At 44.6% G+C, this 21,182-nt stretch overlaps 2 protein-coding genes across 3 annotated transcripts in view; one reads left to right on the top strand and one right to left on the bottom strand.

Moving 5' to 3' along the window:
• Nucleotides 1-21,182, bottom strand: part of SGSH (N-sulfoglucosamine sulfohydrolase) — a 62,037-nt gene that overhangs the window by 25,233 nt on the left and 15,622 nt on the right. Inside the window, exon 8 of one of the 2 annotated variants that reach the window (XM_077328208.1) lies at nt 7,369-8,713. The exons of the other annotated variant lie outside the window; for it this stretch is intronic. Within the exon in view, the coding sequence (XP_077184323.1) occupies nt 8,628-8,713 (86 nt within the window). The 3' untranslated portion in view covers nt 7,369-8,627. Of the gene's footprint in view, nt 1-7,368; nt 8,714-21,182 lie in introns of those variants that run through there. 2 annotated transcript variants of the gene reach the window in all.
• CARD14 (caspase recruitment domain family member 14) lies at nt 915-19,928 on the top strand. The gene is made up of 15 exons (XM_077328202.1): nt 915-1,028; nt 1,933-2,167; nt 4,219-4,356; nt 5,042-5,367; nt 7,214-7,384; nt 8,504-8,623; nt 9,731-9,856; nt 11,233-11,376; nt 12,870-13,001; nt 13,243-13,370; nt 14,071-14,165; nt 14,850-14,895; nt 16,411-16,600; nt 18,884-19,010; nt 19,687-19,928. Exons 1-15 carry the CDS (start codon nt 954-956, stop codon nt 19,926-19,928), a joined length of 2,295 nt encoding a protein of 764 aa, XP_077184317.1. The 5' UTR covers nt 915-953.

A 21,182-nucleotide genomic window follows, 5' to 3' on the forward strand; every position in this document is an offset into this window, starting at 1 on the left:
CTGAAGAAAATGGCTGCTTTGGAGGGTGGATTCCACAGCATTATAGTCCACTGAGGTTTCTCATCACCCCAAATCCTGCATACCCCAACTCCAACCCCTAGGTCTCCAGGTTTTTCTCAACCCAGATCTGGCATTCGTAAATGTGGCAGCCAAGACTCCCTCCCTCTATGAGGAAGGCATGGTAGTGGACCCTGGAGGAGGATGGAGTTTTGTGAGGGAGTGTGGGAATTCAGTAGGAATGTGATGCCGCAGGGTCCACCCTCCAAAGCAGCCATTTTCTTCAGGGAAGTCAATCTTTCTAGTCTGAAGATCGATTATAATTCCAGGAGATCTCCAGAACGCTGTCCTCCATAATTGGCAACCCTAGTTAAGATGAAGCTTTCCAGGGCCATTTTTGGCCACCCAGTCTGGCCCTGCCCCCTCCCCCCCTCTAAATCTTTGGGCCTTGAGGAAAGATTTAGTGATTATGGACTACATAGGTTATTGTATATCAAACTGTCAGGAGTGGGGGATAGGACTGAGTGTTATTGTTTTATTTAGAGTGTTTTGTTCTGTTTAGTTCAGGAAAACAGATTAAAATTTGAGCCCAGGTATGGCTAGATTTTGTCTTGTCAGGCAGATTTCTATTCATCTTCTTGCACAATATTCCCAGCTACCTACGAACTTCAGGGCACGCGAGGGATATGTCTCCTGGCAAGACTCCTTGCCCAACTGTACTTTCCTTGCTTGGCAAGTTTAACAGAGATGTTGCTCTTTGCTACTTCCTTCTGGGTGGGGAACCAAATCTGATTGGTTGAGGCATGGCAGAGGAAGGAAGAAATGTTTTGGGTGTGTTGTGTTTGGATAGGATAAGGCTCTTATCCCCACATTCCCTCTGGGAATTTCCTAGTGTGATTTAGTTGTTGGAGGGGTGGACTGGGCTTTGGGAAGCCTGAGTTTGAATCTTCACTCTGATGTGGAATTTGTTGGATGACTATGAGTCAGTTGCTCTTTTTAAGCCTGAACTACGTAGGATTACCATCTACCAGGTGAGGCCTGAAGTTCTCCCAGAATTACCCGTGAGCTCCAGAGTACAGAGGTCAGTTCCTCTGGCGGAAAAGACAGCTTCAGAGGTTGGCATATACAGCATGGTATCTCTGCTAAGCTGCTTCCCTTCCTCAGAGTCTTTCCTCCCCAGACACTTCCACCAAATGTCCCAGAATTTCCCAAGCTGGAGGTAGCAACCCTACCTGATACGGTGGTTGTGAGGACAAAATGGGGGGAGGGGAGAATAAGGTTGTAAGCTGCTTTGGGTTTCCACTGAAGAGGAAAATGAGGTTAAAAAAATCTAAGTACACGATTATTACCTTGATTTACTTCTAGGAACATTGTTTTTGAATATACAAGACTTATTGTTGTTGGATAACTCAGTATAGTATAACAAAATACAAGATCACTGGTGTATGCAGATTTGTTTAACTTGTATATACGTAGCCTATACAAAGTATACAAATTCATACAATTTTGTACATGCTTGGTGGTTTCTGGGTGGGGAGGGTCAAGTGAGAGAGGATATTAAATACTGCTCCACAAAGATAACTCACCCAACCATTTAGAGGCTGAGAGAGGCCTGATATTACTGCCAAGGTCACCCAGCTCTCTCAGCCTCACCTCCCTCACAGGGTGTCTGTTGTGGGGAGAGGAAAGGGAAGGCGAATGTAAGCCTCTTTGGGACTCCTTCTGGTAGAGAAAAGCGGCATATAAGAACCAACTCTTCTTCATCACTTCTGAGGATCTTTCCAGTCTTATGATTCTGTATCCTATAGTGCTACTCCCTCTGGGTTAGAATTTGGCTTCTACCATGCTGTAACTAGGAGGTCTAAGAAGCTTCATAAAGTACACCTTAGTTTACCATCTTGCAACAAACTACCTGTCTTTTTCTTCCTCCCATAGGTTTCCATTATGGCAGGGGAAGGCACTGAGGACCTCAGCTTGGTTGACACGGAGCTCCATGACATGGATGAGGAATATCTGTGGGAGATGGTGGAAGGCCATCGCTACAGAATTGTGCGCAGTGTTTGCCCAAGTCGGCTGACCCCTTATTTGCGACAGGCTAAGGTGCTGGGCCAACTGGATGAGGAAGAGGTGTTGCATAGCCAGCAGTTCACCAACAGTGCCATGAGAGCTGGTGAGTAGCCTGGATGCGGCACTATTGATGGGATGCTGCAGTGTTTTCACTATTTAGGAAACTATAGTTTTCAATATGTGTGTGAGACTCTCACTCTGTCACGCTGGAGGATACTGTCTCTGCGAATAAGGAACTTTTGTGACTCCAGTTTAACTTCTTAATGAAAAGGTTTATTAAACTGTTCAACATAAAAGGTTTAGAAATCTGTTCATAGATCATTCATAGGGTGTTACTGTTTATAATGCGTATAAATCACTGCATGCTTGTGTCACTAAGCACCATATATGACCGTCCATCTTCAGTTGCCAGTTCTGTCAGAGACCTGCACTCTCCTTAAGCCTGCAAGTAGCTTGTATTACCTGTAAGTGATAAGGCTCTTACAGTTACCCTGTCTTTCTAAGACATGTGAACTTGTTGATGTGGAAACAGATCTACTGGTGCGCTCCCTGAAATGGAAATGACTGTGGACGTGATGTCCATTGTCCCACCCCAGGGAGTGCGCCAGTAGATGCAAAGACATGTGAGCTGGAGCTGAGCCCTGCTTGCTGCACTGCTGCCACCTCCACAGCCAGGATGAAGGAGCCAGGGCTGGGGATGGAGCCAGCTGTGAAAGATGTGTGGTGGCAGCATGAATGGGGCTCAGAGCTGGCCCTGGACAGCTGCTGCTTCTCCCCTTAGTCTTCAAGCCACCCAGCCTCCGCCTGGGTTCATGCCAGGATGAAGGAATCAAGGCCAGGCATGGAAGATGGGTGGTGGCAGTGGTGGCATGACAGGGCTCAGCACCAGCCGTGGCCAGCTGCCAAATCAGATTGTGGCAGTTTATGTGTTTCCACATTATCTGTGGCAATCTGATTCTCATGGGGTTTTTTGCCCAGAGGATTTCCTATATCCTCTCTCTTGTACCCAACCCCCACTTCAGAGTCCTCTCCAGTACCAAGTCTTGCTCTCTGAGTTCTTCACCTCCCACTCCCTGACTGTCTCTAAGTGCCAGTCTGACTAATGGCCCTTTTAGAATCCTCCCCCTTAGAACCTTCCAAGGCCACTCCCAGCTGCCCCTTCGGGAGTGCCCCTCCCACTATATAGTTTCCTTTTGGGCTCCTAGCTATGTGGGTCCATCACAGATGCGATATGGCACATTTCCCCACTTTCATACTGCATGGCATGTGCCCTCCTGCCCCAGGGGTTACCAACATCCAGGTGGGGGTTTAGTGTTCTTCTTACAAGTGATCTGCACCCTGCAGAGATAAATTCCCTTTAAGAAAATGGCAGTCTCAGTTGATGGACTCTGGTATTACATCCCTGTTGAGTGCTCTCACCCCTCTCCCCCAAAAAGCTCCACCCTCTCTAGGCACTGCCCTCAGACATCCAGGAATGACCCATCCTGGAGTAGGCAACCTGCCTCTCTGCCTCTGGCAGAAATGGGGAGGGAGATAGTACCACCCAATTCAGTTGTATCTTCCTTTGACAGGATAGGCCCTTTCGCAATGTTGGATATGAAGGATTGAGTACGTACTGTTACAAAAATTGCAGCAGCCTACAACAATGATATCCTGGAAGGGGAGGCTAGTCACTGTCACAAACATCTCGATACTTGCATTCATGAAAATACAGACACTGAATAGGAAGATGTTTTTTGAGCCAAATAAAGTCGTGCAGAATTAATTAATTACATATTAATTAATTACATATATATGGCTGCTGATGTTTCCAATGGGGGCCACATATGACTTGCTTTACAGAGGCTGACAGGCTGGAAACTCCCACAAATACAAGGATGAATGGCAAAGGCTGGACCATGGACAACCAAGATAATCCGTGACTACCTTTGGTTGTGCATACTGGGCACTGCAGCCTTCTCTGAGATAGAAAAGGGGCTTCTTTGAGATAGAAAATGGGCATTGTTAATCTACCTGATGCTGTTATTTCCTAAAGAAGGAAACATGACCCCAATAATGATTTTTTGTCTGAGTAGCAGGTACATATAGGATCTTGTCCAGAGGGCTTACCACCACCTTCATGTTACATAGCCTCTCTTCCCGACCAACTTGCAGGTCACATGATGGATCTCTTGAAATCCCGTGGGAAAAATGGAGCTCTTGCCTTTTTGGAGAGCCTGAAACTCCACAACCCTGATATCTATACGCTCATCACTGGTTTGGAGCCTTCTATAGACCCCAACAATTTCAGCGGTGAGTTTCCTAGTGTCCCATTTCTATATATCTATAGACAGAACTGGCTGTTACAGTAACAGAGCTGTTGTTGTTTAGGGAGCCATACTTGACTGACAAAGGCAGGGTTGACCCAAGATGTTATTCTGGCATCTTTGTTATCCTCATCTAGGACTGCCAGACACCCCCCCCCCAATGGAAGCGGGGATCTCCTGCTGCCACGCCTTGACCCCCAGCTGCCAATCAGCTGGCTGGCAGGGGGATTTACTTGGAGAAAGGCTCAGGTCTCTTTGCCAGTGTTGTATAGGAAGTGAAGTTTTCACACCATGATGTCCAGGTAACACTCTGGTATTTGGGTTAAAACTCTGTGGTAGAAGCCAGTTTTACCGTAAAGTTTTCCCCAAAATAGCAGAACATTGATTGGTACAATGACATCATTTCCTGTGTAATACTGACAACAAGGCCTGGCACTTTCTCTAGGAAAGTCCCTCCCCTCACTGGTTGCCAGGAAGGACCTGTCAAGCCTACCCCAATCCCCACAGCTTTTCTCTCATGTGTGACAGTAAAACTATAACAAGTAATGTGCTGTCATGTGCTGTGCCTTACTGATGCCCAGATTCTGTCACTGGAGTGGACTGCCTCATACTGGATAATAGTTGGACCAGCCTTGTCTAAAGGCCTAAACATTCTCTTCCTACCCTCCTAGGACTGATTGAGAGTTCCCAGCTGACCGAATGCTTGGGCAAGGCTGTGAGCAGCCTTCAGGAGGAGCTGAGTCAAGAGAAGCGACAAAAGCTGTCCCTGCTACAACACTGTCGTCGGCTGAAGGAGAAAGCTGCTCGACTGGAAGCCCAGACTGAAAGCCTGAGGGACATTGAGGCTGAGTGTAACCGCATGAAGAGGGAGCTCAGTGCTCACTTCCATGAGGCCCTCAAGCTGAAGGACGAGCTGTATGGCCTGTCCTTACGCTACAGCAGTGCCCTGCAGGAGAAGGACCTGGCTATCACCCGTTGCCAAAGCCTGCAGGAAGAGGTGTGGTGAACTGTGGTGCTGAGCTGAGTTTGTGGGCACATGTCAGGTGCCTTTGGTGATGAATGTGGGTGGAATGTTTCCTGGAATCTCCACAGTCTTTTGTTAATACTCTAGTCGTGATTAATTCTGGTGGAATGTTTTGCTAGAATCTCATAATGCTTTTGCCAGTAACCCACAGCTATCTGTTCCTGCCCATTTCACAAAACTGGGCGCACTAGAATGTAGGACTTTTGTTACCATCTGACCTGCCTAGGATTCTGCTTCCTGTGAAGACAGTGCTTTATGCTGCAGGATCTAATGAACTGTAGCTCTCTAGATGTCCATGGACTACAGCTACCATGTAGCCAGTGGCAAAGGCTCATAGTAATTGTAGTCCATGGGCATCTGGAGAACCACAGTTTGGCCACTCCTGAACTCAGCAGTTCATTTGTTCAACGGACATTTGTTTCATTGGTTATCTGTCTATTTATTTTATTCATTTATTTACTGCCATTCCCAGCTTTGCTGGCTCACGGCAGTTCACAACAATTTAAAAAAATGCAAAAGGAATAAGAACCCCCTCCCACCCACCCATTCCCATTAAACCCCCTTGCTCCCCTGGCTCTATATCAGGAAGTATATTAAAGGAAGATAATCTTATCCAAATTCTGGTCCTAATAAATAATAATTTACAGGATGTAATATAAAAAGCAAAAAATTACATATCTTTATTAATGCAAAGAGCCTCTTGTGGCCCCAGGGGTAAAGCGGCAGAAATGCTGTCTGAAGCTGTCTGTCCACCCCGTATTGAGTCTGCCAAGAAAATGCTAGAGGGCGTCACCCCAAGGGTCAGGCATGACTCGGTGTTTGCACAGGGGATACCTTTACCTTTACCTTTACCTTTACCTTTACCTTTACCTTTACCTTTACCTTTATGTATTTATTTATTTATTTATTTATTTATTTATTTATTTATTTATTATATTTATATACTGCCCTCCCCGGGGGCTCAGGGCAGTTTACATAAGAACAAACAACAGTACATAAAACCATCTATAAACATGTGAGTAACTTTACAATAATTACTAATGGTTATAACCGTATAACAATGTAACAGTATAAATGATATAGACAATTAATAATTAATGCAAATTATTAAGGAATGCATCAAAATAATGTGGCCCCTCAACATCTGTTTGCTGGGAAAATGAATAGTTTGGAACTGTCTTGAAATGCCTGGATTTTTTCATGTTTCCCCTCGCACTTTTGGTACAATCATCTTAGCTAATAGAAACTGTTCTTTGAGTAGGATAAATCCCAGTAACAGGTCTTGTCCTTTGGGAGGCCTCATGTTTCTCTGAAGAAGCAAGCACTGGAAGGTAGGCTCTATGTGAAATGTGAGGTCCCCCTCCCGGGTGACTGGTGGTAGCTCAGGGATGAAAACACTCAAGAAGATCTGCTTTCAACTCTGAGCTTTTTCCAGTCTTCTGGGTGATAGAGTCTGTGTGGTGATTTAGGAATAGAAGTTTGGTGAGGCTGGGGGAAGGTGGTCCTGAACCCCCACCCCTGGAACAGCTGTGATTGGCTCTTAGAGACTGGATGATGGCCTTAGATTGCCAGCTTTTTTTCTTTCAACCTGTATTGTGATTACATTACACTTGTATATTTAACTGGTGCTCTTATAGAGCATTCGTATATTTGGAGTGTAGTAGCTCACACTTTGTGCACAAAGGATGGTTGTGTTTAGTCCTCGTAGATGTGCTGCCTTCTTAAGACACCAAACCCCGAGACTCTCACATGCTGCGCCCCACAATATGAACACAGCTCCTTAGAACTGTCTATGCCTTCTTTCTGTATTTCATGACAGCTCTATCTGATGAAGCAGGAATTGCAGCAAGCCCAGGTATCATCTTGCTGTGAGAGAGAGCGATCCCAGAGGGCGAATGGGGACATGCAGCCACAGGCAGATGAGCTGCTGATGCTGAAAGAAGAGAATGAGCGTCTCAAGTCACTCGTGGATCTGGAGACTTTCAGTGTGGTAAAAGAGGCCTGTAAACTACATCCAGGAATATCTTAGTGGGACACAGACTTACACTACAGACTTAATGTGGTTTCACAATCATTGCTCTCCTCATGGAACCGTGAGAACTTTAGTTCCGTGACACAAAAGTCTCTGCCTGTGTAAAAATACCTCTACCTTAGCAAACTGCAACTCCCAGCATTCTTTGGGGGAAGACATAGAAGTTCTTGGTACTAGGCGTTTGAATGAGTGACTCAGCATGCCTGGACAGGGGATGGAAGATGAGAATGTAAAATGACACACATACCATTTTATGGAATTTCTGGGGGGGGGGGGGATCTAGTCTTGCATTTGAGTCAATGCTGTAGTTAATCTAATTTTGGACCCTACTAGCTTATTTCTGGATGAAACTCAAATACTTTGGCCACCTCACTAAATAGTCATAAAATCCATGTCAGGTTGTAGCATAACTATGTTCTGCTTGCTCAAGAACTTTTCTTTCCTCAGGAGTAGATTGGTCATTGAGGATCCTGGGAAAATTTTTGGGGGGAATACCTCTGCCCCAAATGAGGCAAGATTCACCATATGCAGGGTGGCCAGGTGGGAATTGAGTGCTCTTCATTCTCCCACTCCTTTGGGAGGGCAGAGTTGAAATTTTTTCCAGGGTTATTTTTGCCTCCCAATGCTCTGCTGCTTTTTACAGTCTTAAATTAGAGACATTTCCACCCATTATATTTTTTAAAATGTACACAGAATGCCTGTGTAGTGGCTAACACACTTCTTATGGATACAGGAAGCTGCCTTATACTGAGTCAGATCATGGTTTATTAAGGTCAGTGTTGTCTACAGTGATTGGCAGCTGCTTTCCAAGGTCAAGGTCTTTTCTATTACCTGCAAGCAGTATATGTCCGTAACTGAACCAATAAGCCACACCCCTTCCCCAAATAGTGCACAATCCAGAGTGGTCAGCAACTGCATAGCATTCCTTATGCGTATAGTCTGGTTGCAATGGCTATAGTTTTGAGAAGCAAATTTCCATGTATCTCACATCTGTAGAAGGGTGCTGCTTCTTTCTGTCACTCTTAAGGCAGGAGGGGAAGAAGACATTTCCCTAATAACTCTGTTTAATTTGGCCAGGTACAGAAGGACATTCTAGAGCAGACTCTTGATGAGGCTCTGGAAGGCAAGCAGGAACTGCTGAACCGAATCCACTCGCTGAGGGAGCAGGCAGCACTTGCTGAAAATCAGCGCAAGCAGGTGATCACTGGGCTGCCCACGGTGAACTTGGCTGGTTGTTGTGAAGATAGATGGAGGAGAAATATGCAAGCCACTCTGAACTCCTTAGAGCTGGATAAAAAAGCATCGAGTCAGTTATGTCTTAAGAACTGAGATGGTGAACGATTGAAGCTTTGTTGGTCTTTGTTCAGCATCAATAAATAGTTGTAGCACACTGATTAAGAGCCTGACCAATGAACCAGTCCCCAAACCTCGTCTCAGCCGTCATAGCAAGGCCTTGCATGAAAGCTCAGTGGCACTTTGAAGACTCACAACATTTATTTCAGTATGAGCGTTGATGATTCAGAACTTACTTCTTTGGAAATGTGGAAGTCAAATTGGGAATCCTACTTAAGGGGAAGACTGTAGGGGTGGTGTAGAGTTAAGGCAGAGTGAATTCCATCAAGAATCTTTCAAATGAGAAAGAGAAAGGAAGTATAAAAGTTAGGAATAAATCCCATCAAAAACCTTCAAATTAGGAGCTGTCTGCGTGTCTGAATTAGCAGTGTACAAATAATCGATGATGAAAGTATTTGGATGAGAGATCTCCAAGGAATACCAGGGCTATGATATGGAGGCAGGAAATGGCAAACTACGGGTTTGGTGTAGTGGTTAGGAGTGCAGACTTCTAATCTGGCGAGCCAGGTTTGATTCCCCACTCCCCCACATGCAGCCAGCTGGGTGACCTTGGGATCCCCACGGCACTGATAAAACTGTTCTGACCGAGCAGTGATATCAGGGCTCTCTCAGCCTCACCCACCTCACAGGGTGTCTGTTGTGGGGAGAGGAAAGGGAAGGCGACTGTAAGCCGCTTTGAGACTCCTTCGGGTAGAGAAAAGTGGCATATAAGAACCAACACTTCTTCACCTCTGAACCTCTTGCCTTGCAAATCTCACCAGGGGTCACTTGATGGCGCGCACCCACACACGACACACTAGAATAGCCGTTCAGAATTTCTATAAAGTGAGTCTTTCTATAAAGTGGGCCTCAGGTAAAGCATTTGGGTTCTATACTTGGAAAACTATAGTGGAAAGTGTTTTGTAACTACTAAGCACTGTTGTCTTGCTCCGTTCATGTGTCTCCACACAGTGCTTGAAAGAAAGACAACACACTCTGATCGAGTGCCAGAGAATGAAGGTGGACTGTGAGATTTACAAGGACAAAATTGGTGCCCTCCAGCAACAATTGGATGACCTTCAGCGAGAGAGAGATCAGGTAATGAAGGTCTGACTTGCGAGGACTCAGCAGTCATCTGAGGGCATTGCTTCAAGGCTGAGAAGCTCTCCCAGAGAAACAAAGTATAACTCCCCCTGTGACTGCTTCAGTCTGCTGAAATTTTGTTCATTTAAGAACATCCATCTAGTTAATAAAGTTTAATTTCTTATCGTTATTCTCTAAAGACCAAATGATCTAACTGTGAGGTAAAACTGTATGCCTAATGCAGGAAGGGGGCATTGTATTTCTGTCAGCTAGTTCAGAAATCCTTTTCTGTTATAAGAGGTTAGGGTGGGACAAATTAAGAACTAGTTAAAATATAACACACTACTGGGCTGACTAGCAGAAAAAGTGAAAGAAGATTAGGAAACTTCAATATTGTTTTTAAAAGAGACAAAGTTGTCTATCTTAGTTCTCTGCCCATTCCATCATACTTGGGTCCAAAAAAGGAGGACATTGTCACATATGTTTATCAGTGGATACTGCCCATGGTGACAGAGGAGAAACTCCATTTTCAGAGGTACTAATCATCTGAATCCCAGAGCCAGGAAGCAACCTCAGGGGAAGGACTTGACCTCAATGCCCTATTGTTGGCTGTTCCAGAGGAGCGGGTTGGCTACTGAGTGAGGCAGGATGCTGGACTAGATGGCTCTTCTTAAGTTCTTAAGAGAAGTAGTCTTTTAAGCACAGCAGATGGGAAAATTCAAAACAAGGCTGGGAATTGCCTCCCAAATCAGCAGAGTCATTAGATTTCTGTAATCACAGAACTGGCAGTTATTACAGAAATCCTTCATCAAATAATATTGTTATTACATGGAGTCAAGCCCTGGGGCTCAGAAACTGTTGTTAACAATGAGATTATGGGAGGTGTCTATAATTTAATGGTTTAAAATATCTGCAGAATGCTGCTGAGCACTGCCCTGGGCCCCGAGACAAAGGCTTTTTCTATCTAGTCAATTAAGAAGAGTATGTTTGGCTAGAATAAGAATATAAGAAGTGTTTGATAAATCCCAAGCAGTGTTGTGTTTTGATTTGGTCTAAGAAGGGGCCATGGTTCTCTGGGAGTTTTTGCCTTGCATGCAGAAGGTCCCAGGTTCAATCCCTGGTATTTCCCTTTAAAAGGTTCAGGTAGTAAGTAGATGATGAGAAAGATCTCTACATAACATGAAACCCTGGAAAGCTGATACTGGTCAGAGCACATGGTACTCTTGGTAGATCAATAGTGCATAAAGCACCTTCATGTGTTAATCTTTCCTGATTTACAGTGCATAGATTTTGGATGATACTATAGGAGACCGGTATCCTGCTAACCTGAAAAAGGATTTCCTAGCTTGGTGTTTGCTTTATCTGTGCATTTTATGCTCCTCTTTCCCCAGGCGTACAGCGCAAGGGATGCTGCCCAGGCAGAAATTTCCCACAGTCTGTCTGAGAAAGACTCACTCCGTCGCAAAGTCTTTGAGCTGACTGAACAGATCTGGGAGTTCAGGAAGCAGGTGGGCCTGAGTGGCTCAGCCCTGACGGTGAGGTGTGGGGAGGACAGCAGGTCAGAGAGATGGCAATGCAGAGCCAGAGATGAAGTCAGTTTCTCTTGTGACATGAAACAATAGGGCTTCTCATAATATCGGACGCATAGAAAAGTTCTTGCCTTTTCCTGGCAGGCCTTGGCCAGTATCATGACAGTATCATGCTTGGATTTTGTCTTAGCCCACCTGTCATGTGTCCTTGTCTGGTTTCACCCTTCTTCCGCATTACTTTTAATAATGCAGTTGTTCACATAACTGTACTCCCCAGAAGCTATTATTTTGAGCGTCAGAGAGCAACAGCTGTAGCTGAGAGCATCCCTTGTATGAGTCTACATTCTAGATATGCAAAGCCTGGCATAAGACCCACGCAACAGGTAGCCTCCTCCTGTTCCTGCTCTCTGTCTGCATCAGGCATCATTGAGTGATCCAACTATACTCAGTGCAGAAAAGCACCAAAATTACCTGCCCTCAGTGGAGTCCAGTTGGAAGAAGACCAGGCCACAGCAACAAATCGTGCAGATGTGCAAGGTAGCTTCCCTGGGTGTGGGCACCCAAGAGCCACCTATAATTTAGTTTACCTGACACAGTACATTTTGGAAATAACTGCTATAGAAGAGGAGTACAGCTGCCATCTTCCAGGTAGAACCTGGAGATCTACCATTATTGTTGTTGTTGTTGTTGTTGTTGTTGTTATGTGGATTTCTTACTCACCTCTCCCTGGAGGCTTGAGGCGAGTTACAACACATAAAACCCCAGTAAAACCATACAGTAAAACCTATAAATAAGAATACATACCATTGACAAGCACAATAAAACAAGCACAATAAAACAAGATGCGGCAGAAAGCTCAAACCTATCTATACCGCCCATCAGTAACCCATCCTGGGGGGGTGGGAGACAGAGGGCACTAGTTGGTCTTTGCTACTGCTGCTGTAAAGGGGGCCAGATCGTCCTTGCGGCCCAGCCTCACCCAATGATCTGGCGGAAGAGCTTCATTTTGCAGGCCCTGCGGAATGCTAAATGCTCCCGCAGCTCCTCTGGGAGCTCATTCCACCATGTCAGGGCCAGGACCAAAAAGGCCCTGGCCCTGTCCGAGGCCAGGCACACTTCTCTGGGGCTGGGAACATCAACTAAATTCATACCCGCAGAGCGTAAAGCCCTGCGAGGGCATAGAGCAACAGGTGGTCCCTCAGTTGATCTCCAGATGATCAAGATCGGTTTCCCTAGAGAAAAAGAGCTGCTTTGGAGGGTGGACTTTGTGCCATTATACCCTTCCCCTACCTTGCCCACCCCCAGACTCCACCCCTCAAATCTCCAGGTATTTCCCAACCCCCCGGAGTGATCAACCCAAGAGAGGAGTGGCTGTCATTATGGCCCTGAGCTATGGAGTTGCCCCCTCTTAGTCCCCCTCCCCGTATCACTGAGCTTGTGCTGCTTGGCGTCTTGTGAGAAAAGGCTGCCTTCTGAGTGCATTCTGTGTTTTTCCTTAGCAGGTCCAGGGGAACAGGCCTTCCTGCTCAGAGTCCAGGGAGCTTTGTCCAAAGAGGAAGCAGCGGCTAACGCGCATGCATGCAGTTTGCTTCCAGGATGACAGCCAGGACAGCCTCTTGAGCTTGTCTGAGGTGTGTAGACCCTCCCTTCCTCTTAACCCTATAGACTTTTATTCCAAACGCATGGCAGTGTATGGCATTGCAGGATGCTGTCTGCATGGCACCTGACCCAGTGAGACCTTAGAGCCCTTCTCTGCAGTGCTTTGTCTGGCATGCTGAATCTGGGGATGAAGATGGCTAGCTGTCAATGAAGAAATTTGGTCATGACCTTGTGGGAGGCTTCACTAGGCCTGCCTCTTCCCCTTTTTTGCAGAACTGGTCAGATTTCAGCAGCCGGTCAAGTCAAGAGCTAGCTGAGAGCTTCCGGTCCTGCAGCCCAGTCCCACCTTGCAAGGATTCCCTACAGAGGAGAGCCATTGAAGACAGTTTCTTTTCCAGAAGGTGAATATGCCAGAGCATCTTAGAGCTTGTGTACCTGTGCCTCGCTTACAAAATGTGTGCTACCTGCATTTAGAGAATTCAGCAATTTTCTACATTAATGAATTATTTCCTGAATTAGTGAATTTTTCACCACAGGGATCTAGTAACTTTGTTTTGCTAACTTATTCCAGAGGTTTTGCAAAAAGTGAACAGGAGGTTGGAATATGGAATATCTAGTGCATTTTTTCTTTATTTGAAAAGTCCATATAGTATGTTGACTTTAGACAGTATAGGAAAGATAGTTAAACATTCACAAGAGTCCTAGCTTTTAAAAAGGTAAAAGGAAAAAGAGAGAGAGAATTTTTTAAAGTAGTTTCAGTTGAGTAACCAAGTTGGTCTGCAGTAGAAGAGAAAGATTCAAGCCCAGTGGCAGCAGAAAGACCGGAAAGATTTCTAGAGTATAAGCTTTTGAGAGTCAGAACTGACATAGGGAGCTTTAACTCCAGAGAGAATACCATGGAAATCTTTTTGGTCTCTTCATTTTAAAAAGTAATATAGATTAAAATCTATAAAGACTCCAAGGTAGACATTGGGGGTTTACTTCCCGGATATTCTAAGGCAGAGGAATTAGTATTAGCTCAGATTTTTAAAGCTATTGTGAGATTTGTGTAGATTTTTTTCTCAGTTTATGCACTTCTGTTTCCTTCTCATGTTTCCTCAGCAGTTCGCAGGAGTTTTTGGAGGAGGATTTTGCTCTTCTGTCTGAGGAGACAGTGGAGGATTCCACTTCAGAATATGAGATGATGGGGAAAGATGGTGAGTTTTTTTCTTACTATTCCAGTGTGCTGCTGTGAAAAAGGAGGGGATAATCTTTTATAGAAGAGAAATTGTATTGATATATTTTATCTTGCTTGATTTGCAACACTTTGACCCCATATGATGGATCTGTTTCCAAAAAGGACCTAAAGTATAAGTAGGATTTTCACTTGAAAGGAACATTAATATGACATCTAAATTTTAAAAAATCAGTACTTAACATTCATTTCCATGTTGGGAGTCAGGGAAAAAGAGCAAGTCATAGAGTGAGATCTCAAATCAGGCTATGAGACCAGTAGAAACAGCACATGATACTAAGGCATGTGTAGTTGTTTTTTTAAAGGGTTTTTAAAAAATGCAATTGTGAACTGGGAAGCCAGCACACAGGAAGTGAGGGCGTTCTAAATCCTTTTTGCTTTGGTTTTGCTGCTGAAGGTTGCTCATTTCCTGTAGCCACCCACACCATGAGAGAAAAGACACTTGTTCAATTCATAAAAGCAAGGGAGATACATTGAGCAAACTCATAGAATATCAGCCCAATGGCTCCTGTGCCTTCCTGCAGCCCTCTTTGGCCCTCTTTGATCAGTGGGTATGATGACTGCCCATTATGGTCATGTTTGGGGTGGAGATAAACAGTGAAGGGCCCCATTCCTCTAATTTAAGCAAACGTTTCTTTGTTAACAGGTGACACTTCCCAGTGGCTCCACATGGACCCCTGCCTTTCGGAGAGGTAAATGTTAGGGGTCAGAAGTATCCATAGGCTCATGTCCTGAGTCAGTGGGGTGGGGTTTCATATGGTTTGCCTCAATAGGATTACAGATGGAAGATTGACCACAGGCAAAGACCAAGGATGGATGAGCTGAACTCACAAACAAGGTCCATACACAATAAGATGCAAATGGATGTTAAGGACAAACTGAGATGATTAGCCAAGAAATCTGTCAGAAGCCAAATAGCAGGGAGTAGCATGGTACCATGCAGGCACAGGCAAGCCAGGAAATCAGGGGATCATTTTGGTACTATTATTATTATTGTTGTTGTTGTTGTTGTTGTTAGATTTATTCCCTGCCACTCCCTTGCGGCTCGTGGCGGGTTACAACATGCTAAAATCCCCATTAAACCCCCATTAAAACAATAATTACATTCCCAGCATTACCAACATGGCAAGATCGGCAACTCAACTTCCCCCCCTCCCACTACTGGCAGGTGGAGAGGAGGTCCTGATGATGTTTACTTCAGGTCGCCTCGAGCCTTCGGGGGGAGGCGGGGTATAAATATAAATATAATAATAATAATAATAATTTCAGGTCCTAATCCCAAATCCCGGGGGGGGGGCATAGGTCTATATTGTCAGCCTTGGCCTCAACCGTAAACCTGGTGGAAGAGCTCCATTTTGCAGGCCCTGCGGAACGATGAAAGATCCCGCAGGGCCCGCAGCTCCCCCGGGAGCTCATTCCACCAGGCGGGGTATAGGCGAAAAGGCCCTGGCCCTGGTCGAGGCCAGGCCCACGGGCCGGGAACGACCAGCAGATTTTGACCCGCAGAGTGCAAAGCCCTGTGAGGGACTAGTATGCTCAGACAGATGAGACAGTTTAGCAGTGTGCTTAATTGCCTTGATTTCTTTACCATCACTGCATCTGAGCACAGATATTAATGAATAGGACTATATATCACGTTACTGTCTAGATGAGGAAGAGTCCGAAAGCAGATAGCAATTTTGCATATTTCTCCAAATTCAAATGCATTGTTTAGTATACAGTGTGCCTCTAGTCTGTTTCCCAAGGGCCCTCCTCCTGAGCTCCCTCCTATGGCACCCACTGCAGTTCCACCCAACCCACTTGGCTATCGGTATGAGTTACTTTAATGTTTAATTTTTCTATGGTTCCATGTTGCTTGTTGTTTCATTTCATTCATCATTGTTAATCTAAGTTATCTGTACTGTTTCTGTTCTATTTCATGTGAACTGCCATGAGCCTTCGGGGAAAGCGGTATACAATTATAATAAATATAATAAATAAATATAATAAATAAATCTTTATCTACTCATAGCCAATACAGAATATTGGGATCTTTTCTCCCTAATGCCATTTCTGGAGATTAAAACTTCTGGTCCATAATATCCTAACTTGAACTATGTGATTTTGGACTTTTGTATAATGGGTCACATCTCAGTGGTTGAGATGCTCATATAGAAGGAGCTGTAGCAGAAGAGCCACACCCACCATCTTTTTGCTGTTCTCCCCAGTGTACCCATGCGCCGGCGGCTGGCACAACGCTTCCCAAGCCGCATCACCACCATTGCTTTCCAAGCCAATGACCTGCTGGACCAGATCAGTGTCATTGGAGGCAATCAGACGGGTATCTTCATTCACCAAGTCACGCTGGGTTCTGCTGCTGATGAGATGTGCTTATCACCAGGCCAACAAATTGTGCTGGTAAGAAGCTGAGCTCTTTACATGTACAGTTTCTGCTATATTGCTTAGAGGCTTTCCTAGACCATATTTTCCCCGTTCTTTATCACATGTACTACAGTCACATCTTTATCCCCTTTCCCAGGCAGTAGCAGAGCCTTGTTGTAATATATTCATGGTCATTCAGCCCTGGACAGTGGAGGGCATGGCCTTGAAAGAAAAATGAAAAAAGTGAGGGTATTCAAAATGGTGCTGATAGGCAAGAAAGGTGCCTTCATTGCTTCCTGCAGTAACATCCAGGAGGTGTCCATAATGCTACTACAGCATTAACACAGAGAAAAGTTTACTTGCTGGAGGAAGAAGCCCCCATCGGTTCAGCTTCCCTGTTTGGAAGGACATGTTGGGCATATTTTGTCTGGATTGTTCAAAAGAATTCCATGATGGCTGCACAGATTCCAGAAGGGCACAAAAGTCAGCTTCTGGAGAGTCTCAAAATTTAAACTTTGCTCTTGTGTTAGAAGCTTGATCAGCCACTAGCAGTGGGGAGCATGAACAGTTCCATGTGGGACATTTCAGGAAAACCTGTTGATCTACCTTTAGAAGGGTAAGTTTAGGAACACATTACCTCAACTCTTACACAAAACTTCAAAAGACGAAATTGCTGCGGGTTACTGGTCCATGTATTCTTGAGTTTAATTGAAATGTAAGTCATTTAAATTTATGTTATTTATTTACTAGGGGCTAAACATGCTTTAATAGCAGACTGAGAGATGGCATGAGCCCCCTGTCAGCTTTTGTAATGGGAGGCAGGGAACTGGTGGCAGAGGACCCCCATGCCCAACCCCGTCAGCTTTGCTCCCACCTCATGCCCTAGGAGGCTGGGAGCCAGCAACATTCCATAAACACTGTGATAGGATTTGGACTGTAGAAGTCCAGAACCTAAACAAAATGAGAAAATATCCTGACCCAAACAAAAGTCAAGAACCTAAAAAAGGCCAACAGAAGGGAAATGAACTTCAGCCTATACAGGGTGGAATACAATTTTATGCTCTTGATGAAGCTTGGCCCCTGATTAAAAGGCACTTACTAGACACTGAAAGTGCTTGTCCTGACCAGGGCCTGCTTTTGAAATCTCAGAGGTCTCAAATAGTTTTATCTTGCCTTCTGGTCCACAGAATTGACTATAGGTTCATAGTGTCCAGAATATATCCTTTATATAAAGGAGCTAACTAGCAATAACAATTATTGTATATTTTACATATACTGGTTTTATTTGATGCTTGATGATTGATAAAGGCAGTTATGCCAAAACGTGCCTGACCAGTGGAGGCATTAGTGTGTACGTAAGTGGTGATTATTGAGGCTATGCTAAAAGCCTTGGGTTTTCAACTAGATTAATAACTACTGGTATTATATTACTAAAATTGTGTTCCATCCTGCATAGGCTTAAGTTCATTTCCCTTGTGTTGTCGTTTTAGGTTCCTGAAATCTAGAACCAACAAGGTAAATGAAAACAGAATTGAAGTAAATTGAGCCTCTGGGGAGGGCGGTATATAAATATAATAAATAAATAAATAAATAAATAAATAAATAAATAAATAAATAACTGTATTAACATGACATATTAAGCAATGAAGAAATTACATAGTAGTACAGCAGCAGGCAGTACAATACTATATGTAATAGTATTGTCCCAAATAATTTAGCCAAATAACTTTGAGAATAGTTTTGTTCAGCGCCACCCTGTTGCCTGTGTAAAACAACCCTCTTGAGTAATTCAGTCATGCATAGTTTGCAGAAAAACAGGAGCGTGGGAGCTTTCCTTACTTTCTCAGGCAGACCATTCAACAGCATAAGGACCACAACAGTTGTTGTTGATTTTGCCCATTTGGAGGTTGGAACCTGCAGGAAACCTTGCTCAAATGAGTCTGAATCCAGTAAAGAATGTTTTTGTGCCTCAAGTTGGCCAGACTTAGGGATGCCAGTCTCCAGGTGAGACCTGGGGATCCCCTAGAATTATAGCTCATCTCCAGACTGAAGAGATCAGTTCCCCTGGAGAAAATGGCTGCTTTGGAGGGTGGACTCCATAGAATTATAATCCACTGAGGTCCCTCCCTGCCCCAATTCCTGGCCACTCTTGGCTCCATCCCCAAAGTCTTCAGGTATTTCCCAACCCAGAGCTTGCAACCCTAGACTGACTGTAATCACTACCCTGCTGGGCTTCTTTCTGATCCTATCTCACTCTTCAGGTGAGTTTTATTTTTAGGGTTAAGATTATTTTTCTTTTGAATCATCAACTACCTACAGGTAGACTATGGAGTGAGGGAACCGGGTTTCAAGGCTGTCCTGGAAGATGCTACACTTGAAGAGGCTCTTTGGGTCCTAGAGAGGGTGAATGGTTTCTGCTGTCTGTCTGTGAGGCCCAATATGGAGGGTAAGAATATCTACCTACTTGAATCCCTTCTTTCTGCCAATGATCAATGGCATCTCCAGGAAGTCCTATCATAAAGCATGGACAGGCAGCAGATTTGTTAGTTAGAAGTAGCTGAGGAGATAATTAATGGACTTGACCCACAAGTACAGTCTCATGGGAACTTCTCTTGTGTAAGCCCCATTGGAGAAGAAGGTGAGTAAAAGAGCACTTCACTGAAGCTTATGCTAGAGATCATTCTGCTCGATTGTGCTTCATATTAATTAATGTATCATTTGAATGTTCCACTTCAGGCATCAGAAGACTTTGACCTGGGTAGGGGCCAAATGACCCCTGAATCAGAGAGCAGTAGATACTATAGGGCTGGTAGATACTGTGATAAAGTTAGGGCAGTTATTCATGTCCTTGGGTGGTATCACAGGATGACAGTGATTATTTCCAAGCTTAATAAGTGGTACTTTAACAGCCAAAGGTTTAACAACCAGATCCCAGAATTCCTGAACAGGAAAGAATCAGATTTTGGCCTGGATCAGGTATATCACCTTTCATGAGCAGGGGGAGCAGGACTCTCATTCAGGAAGTAATTACTGCTGTGTCCTCTTCCTACTGCATTCCAGCCTATGCTATTGCTATACATACACAAAAATATAATTCCTTATTATGCTATCTGTCCAAATAGGTTATAAGAAGCTGCTGAGTGACCTGAATTCCAAACTGCTAACATCTGGTGATTCTTTCTATATTCGATCCAACCTCTGTCTTGAGAGGCAAACAGCCGGTCAGCTTCAAGTAGGATGCAACGACATTCTGCATGTTACTGATACTGTGTGCCAGGGCCAAACCCAATGGAAAGCCTGCCATGTGAACACCTATACCATGAAAGACATGGACGCTGGCACCATCCCCAGCTACTGCCAGTAAGTACCATGTCTTGACCAAGTGGGAAGGGAGCATCAGTCAGAGTCTTGGCTGTCTTGCAATAGTTGTTTCCATGTAGTACCATGCTCAGCGAGAAGAGTCCATGACAGCTCCTTCTGCCTAATGAGTTCCTGTCCTTTTCCCCCACTCTAGGGCTCAGCATCATCTCATTACTCTAATACAAGAGCTGGCACTGAAGACCACAGTTTCTTGCAAGGTGGGATTCTATAGCAAAACTTCTGCAAGGAATCACTATCTTTGTCCCCACGCCACAGCAGACTACTGTGCAAGTAGATGTGGAGTAAACACACAGGGTTAAATCCTAAGAATTGCAGTCCCACTTGTGGATCAGATCTTCTCATCTCACCTCTTCCTGATCGTTGCAGCACACTATGGCACCCAAAAATTTGATGGTTGGGGGAATCCTTGCAAACACTGTGATTCAGGTTGAAGGGCTGTATCTAAAGAGAAGAATCTAAGGAAAGCATGCCTCCCTCACCCTTGCATAAGCAGAAGTGCTTTCTGCCTGCACCAATACACTTTTGGATCCAACCCAGAGTTACTTTGTCTACCAACTATATTGACCATATATCTTGACTGACCATGCATGGTCAGTCAGGGTGTCATCCTGCTTCAGTCCTCTTCCCCTTTACTCTTTGGGGATTCTGTACTGTCAATGAAGCTAAATTTATAGGCATCAGTTTGAATGGTGAACTACAGTCACCAGTGACAAAGTACATATCATTTCAACAATAGATAAGTATCATTTTTCTTCAGAGCTGGGGAAGATGGCAGCAGGAGAAGCCAAGAAGGGAAATATCTCCATAGGGTTCTACCAACCAATGCTATTGTGCCCGTATAGCAGGGCACTTGGATATGATTGTAGATGGATTTTGGTCCAGTAATACCTCTTAGATACTAACATGATTTGGGGGGGGGGGTATAAGCTTTGAGAATCAAAGCTCCCTTTACTGGATATTATTGGTTTCCATTGGAGGTTTGGCATTGTGGCCACTGAACAAAGGATGCTAATTACTCAGACAATAACCCCTAGGTTGGTCTCGATGTTCAGAAATCATTTTTTCTACCTTGTAGAATCCTGGGGCACAGCCTAAGTCAGTACGAATTGTTAGTACAGACAATAAGAAGATTAACCCACTCTGGTCATCCATGGACTGCAGCCTGTGGGACTCCAGTAAGCCAGATGGTGAGTTCAAGGTGGCAGATTGTTTATGTTGCTAAGGGAATTCTTCCTGT

Source organism: Paroedura picta, chromosome 3, assembly GCF_049243985.1.
Source record: "Paroedura picta isolate Pp20150507F chromosome 3, Ppicta_v3.0, whole genome shotgun sequence".
In the NCBI taxonomy this organism is placed as follows: domain Eukaryota; kingdom Metazoa; phylum Chordata; class Lepidosauria; order Squamata; family Gekkonidae; genus Paroedura; species Paroedura picta.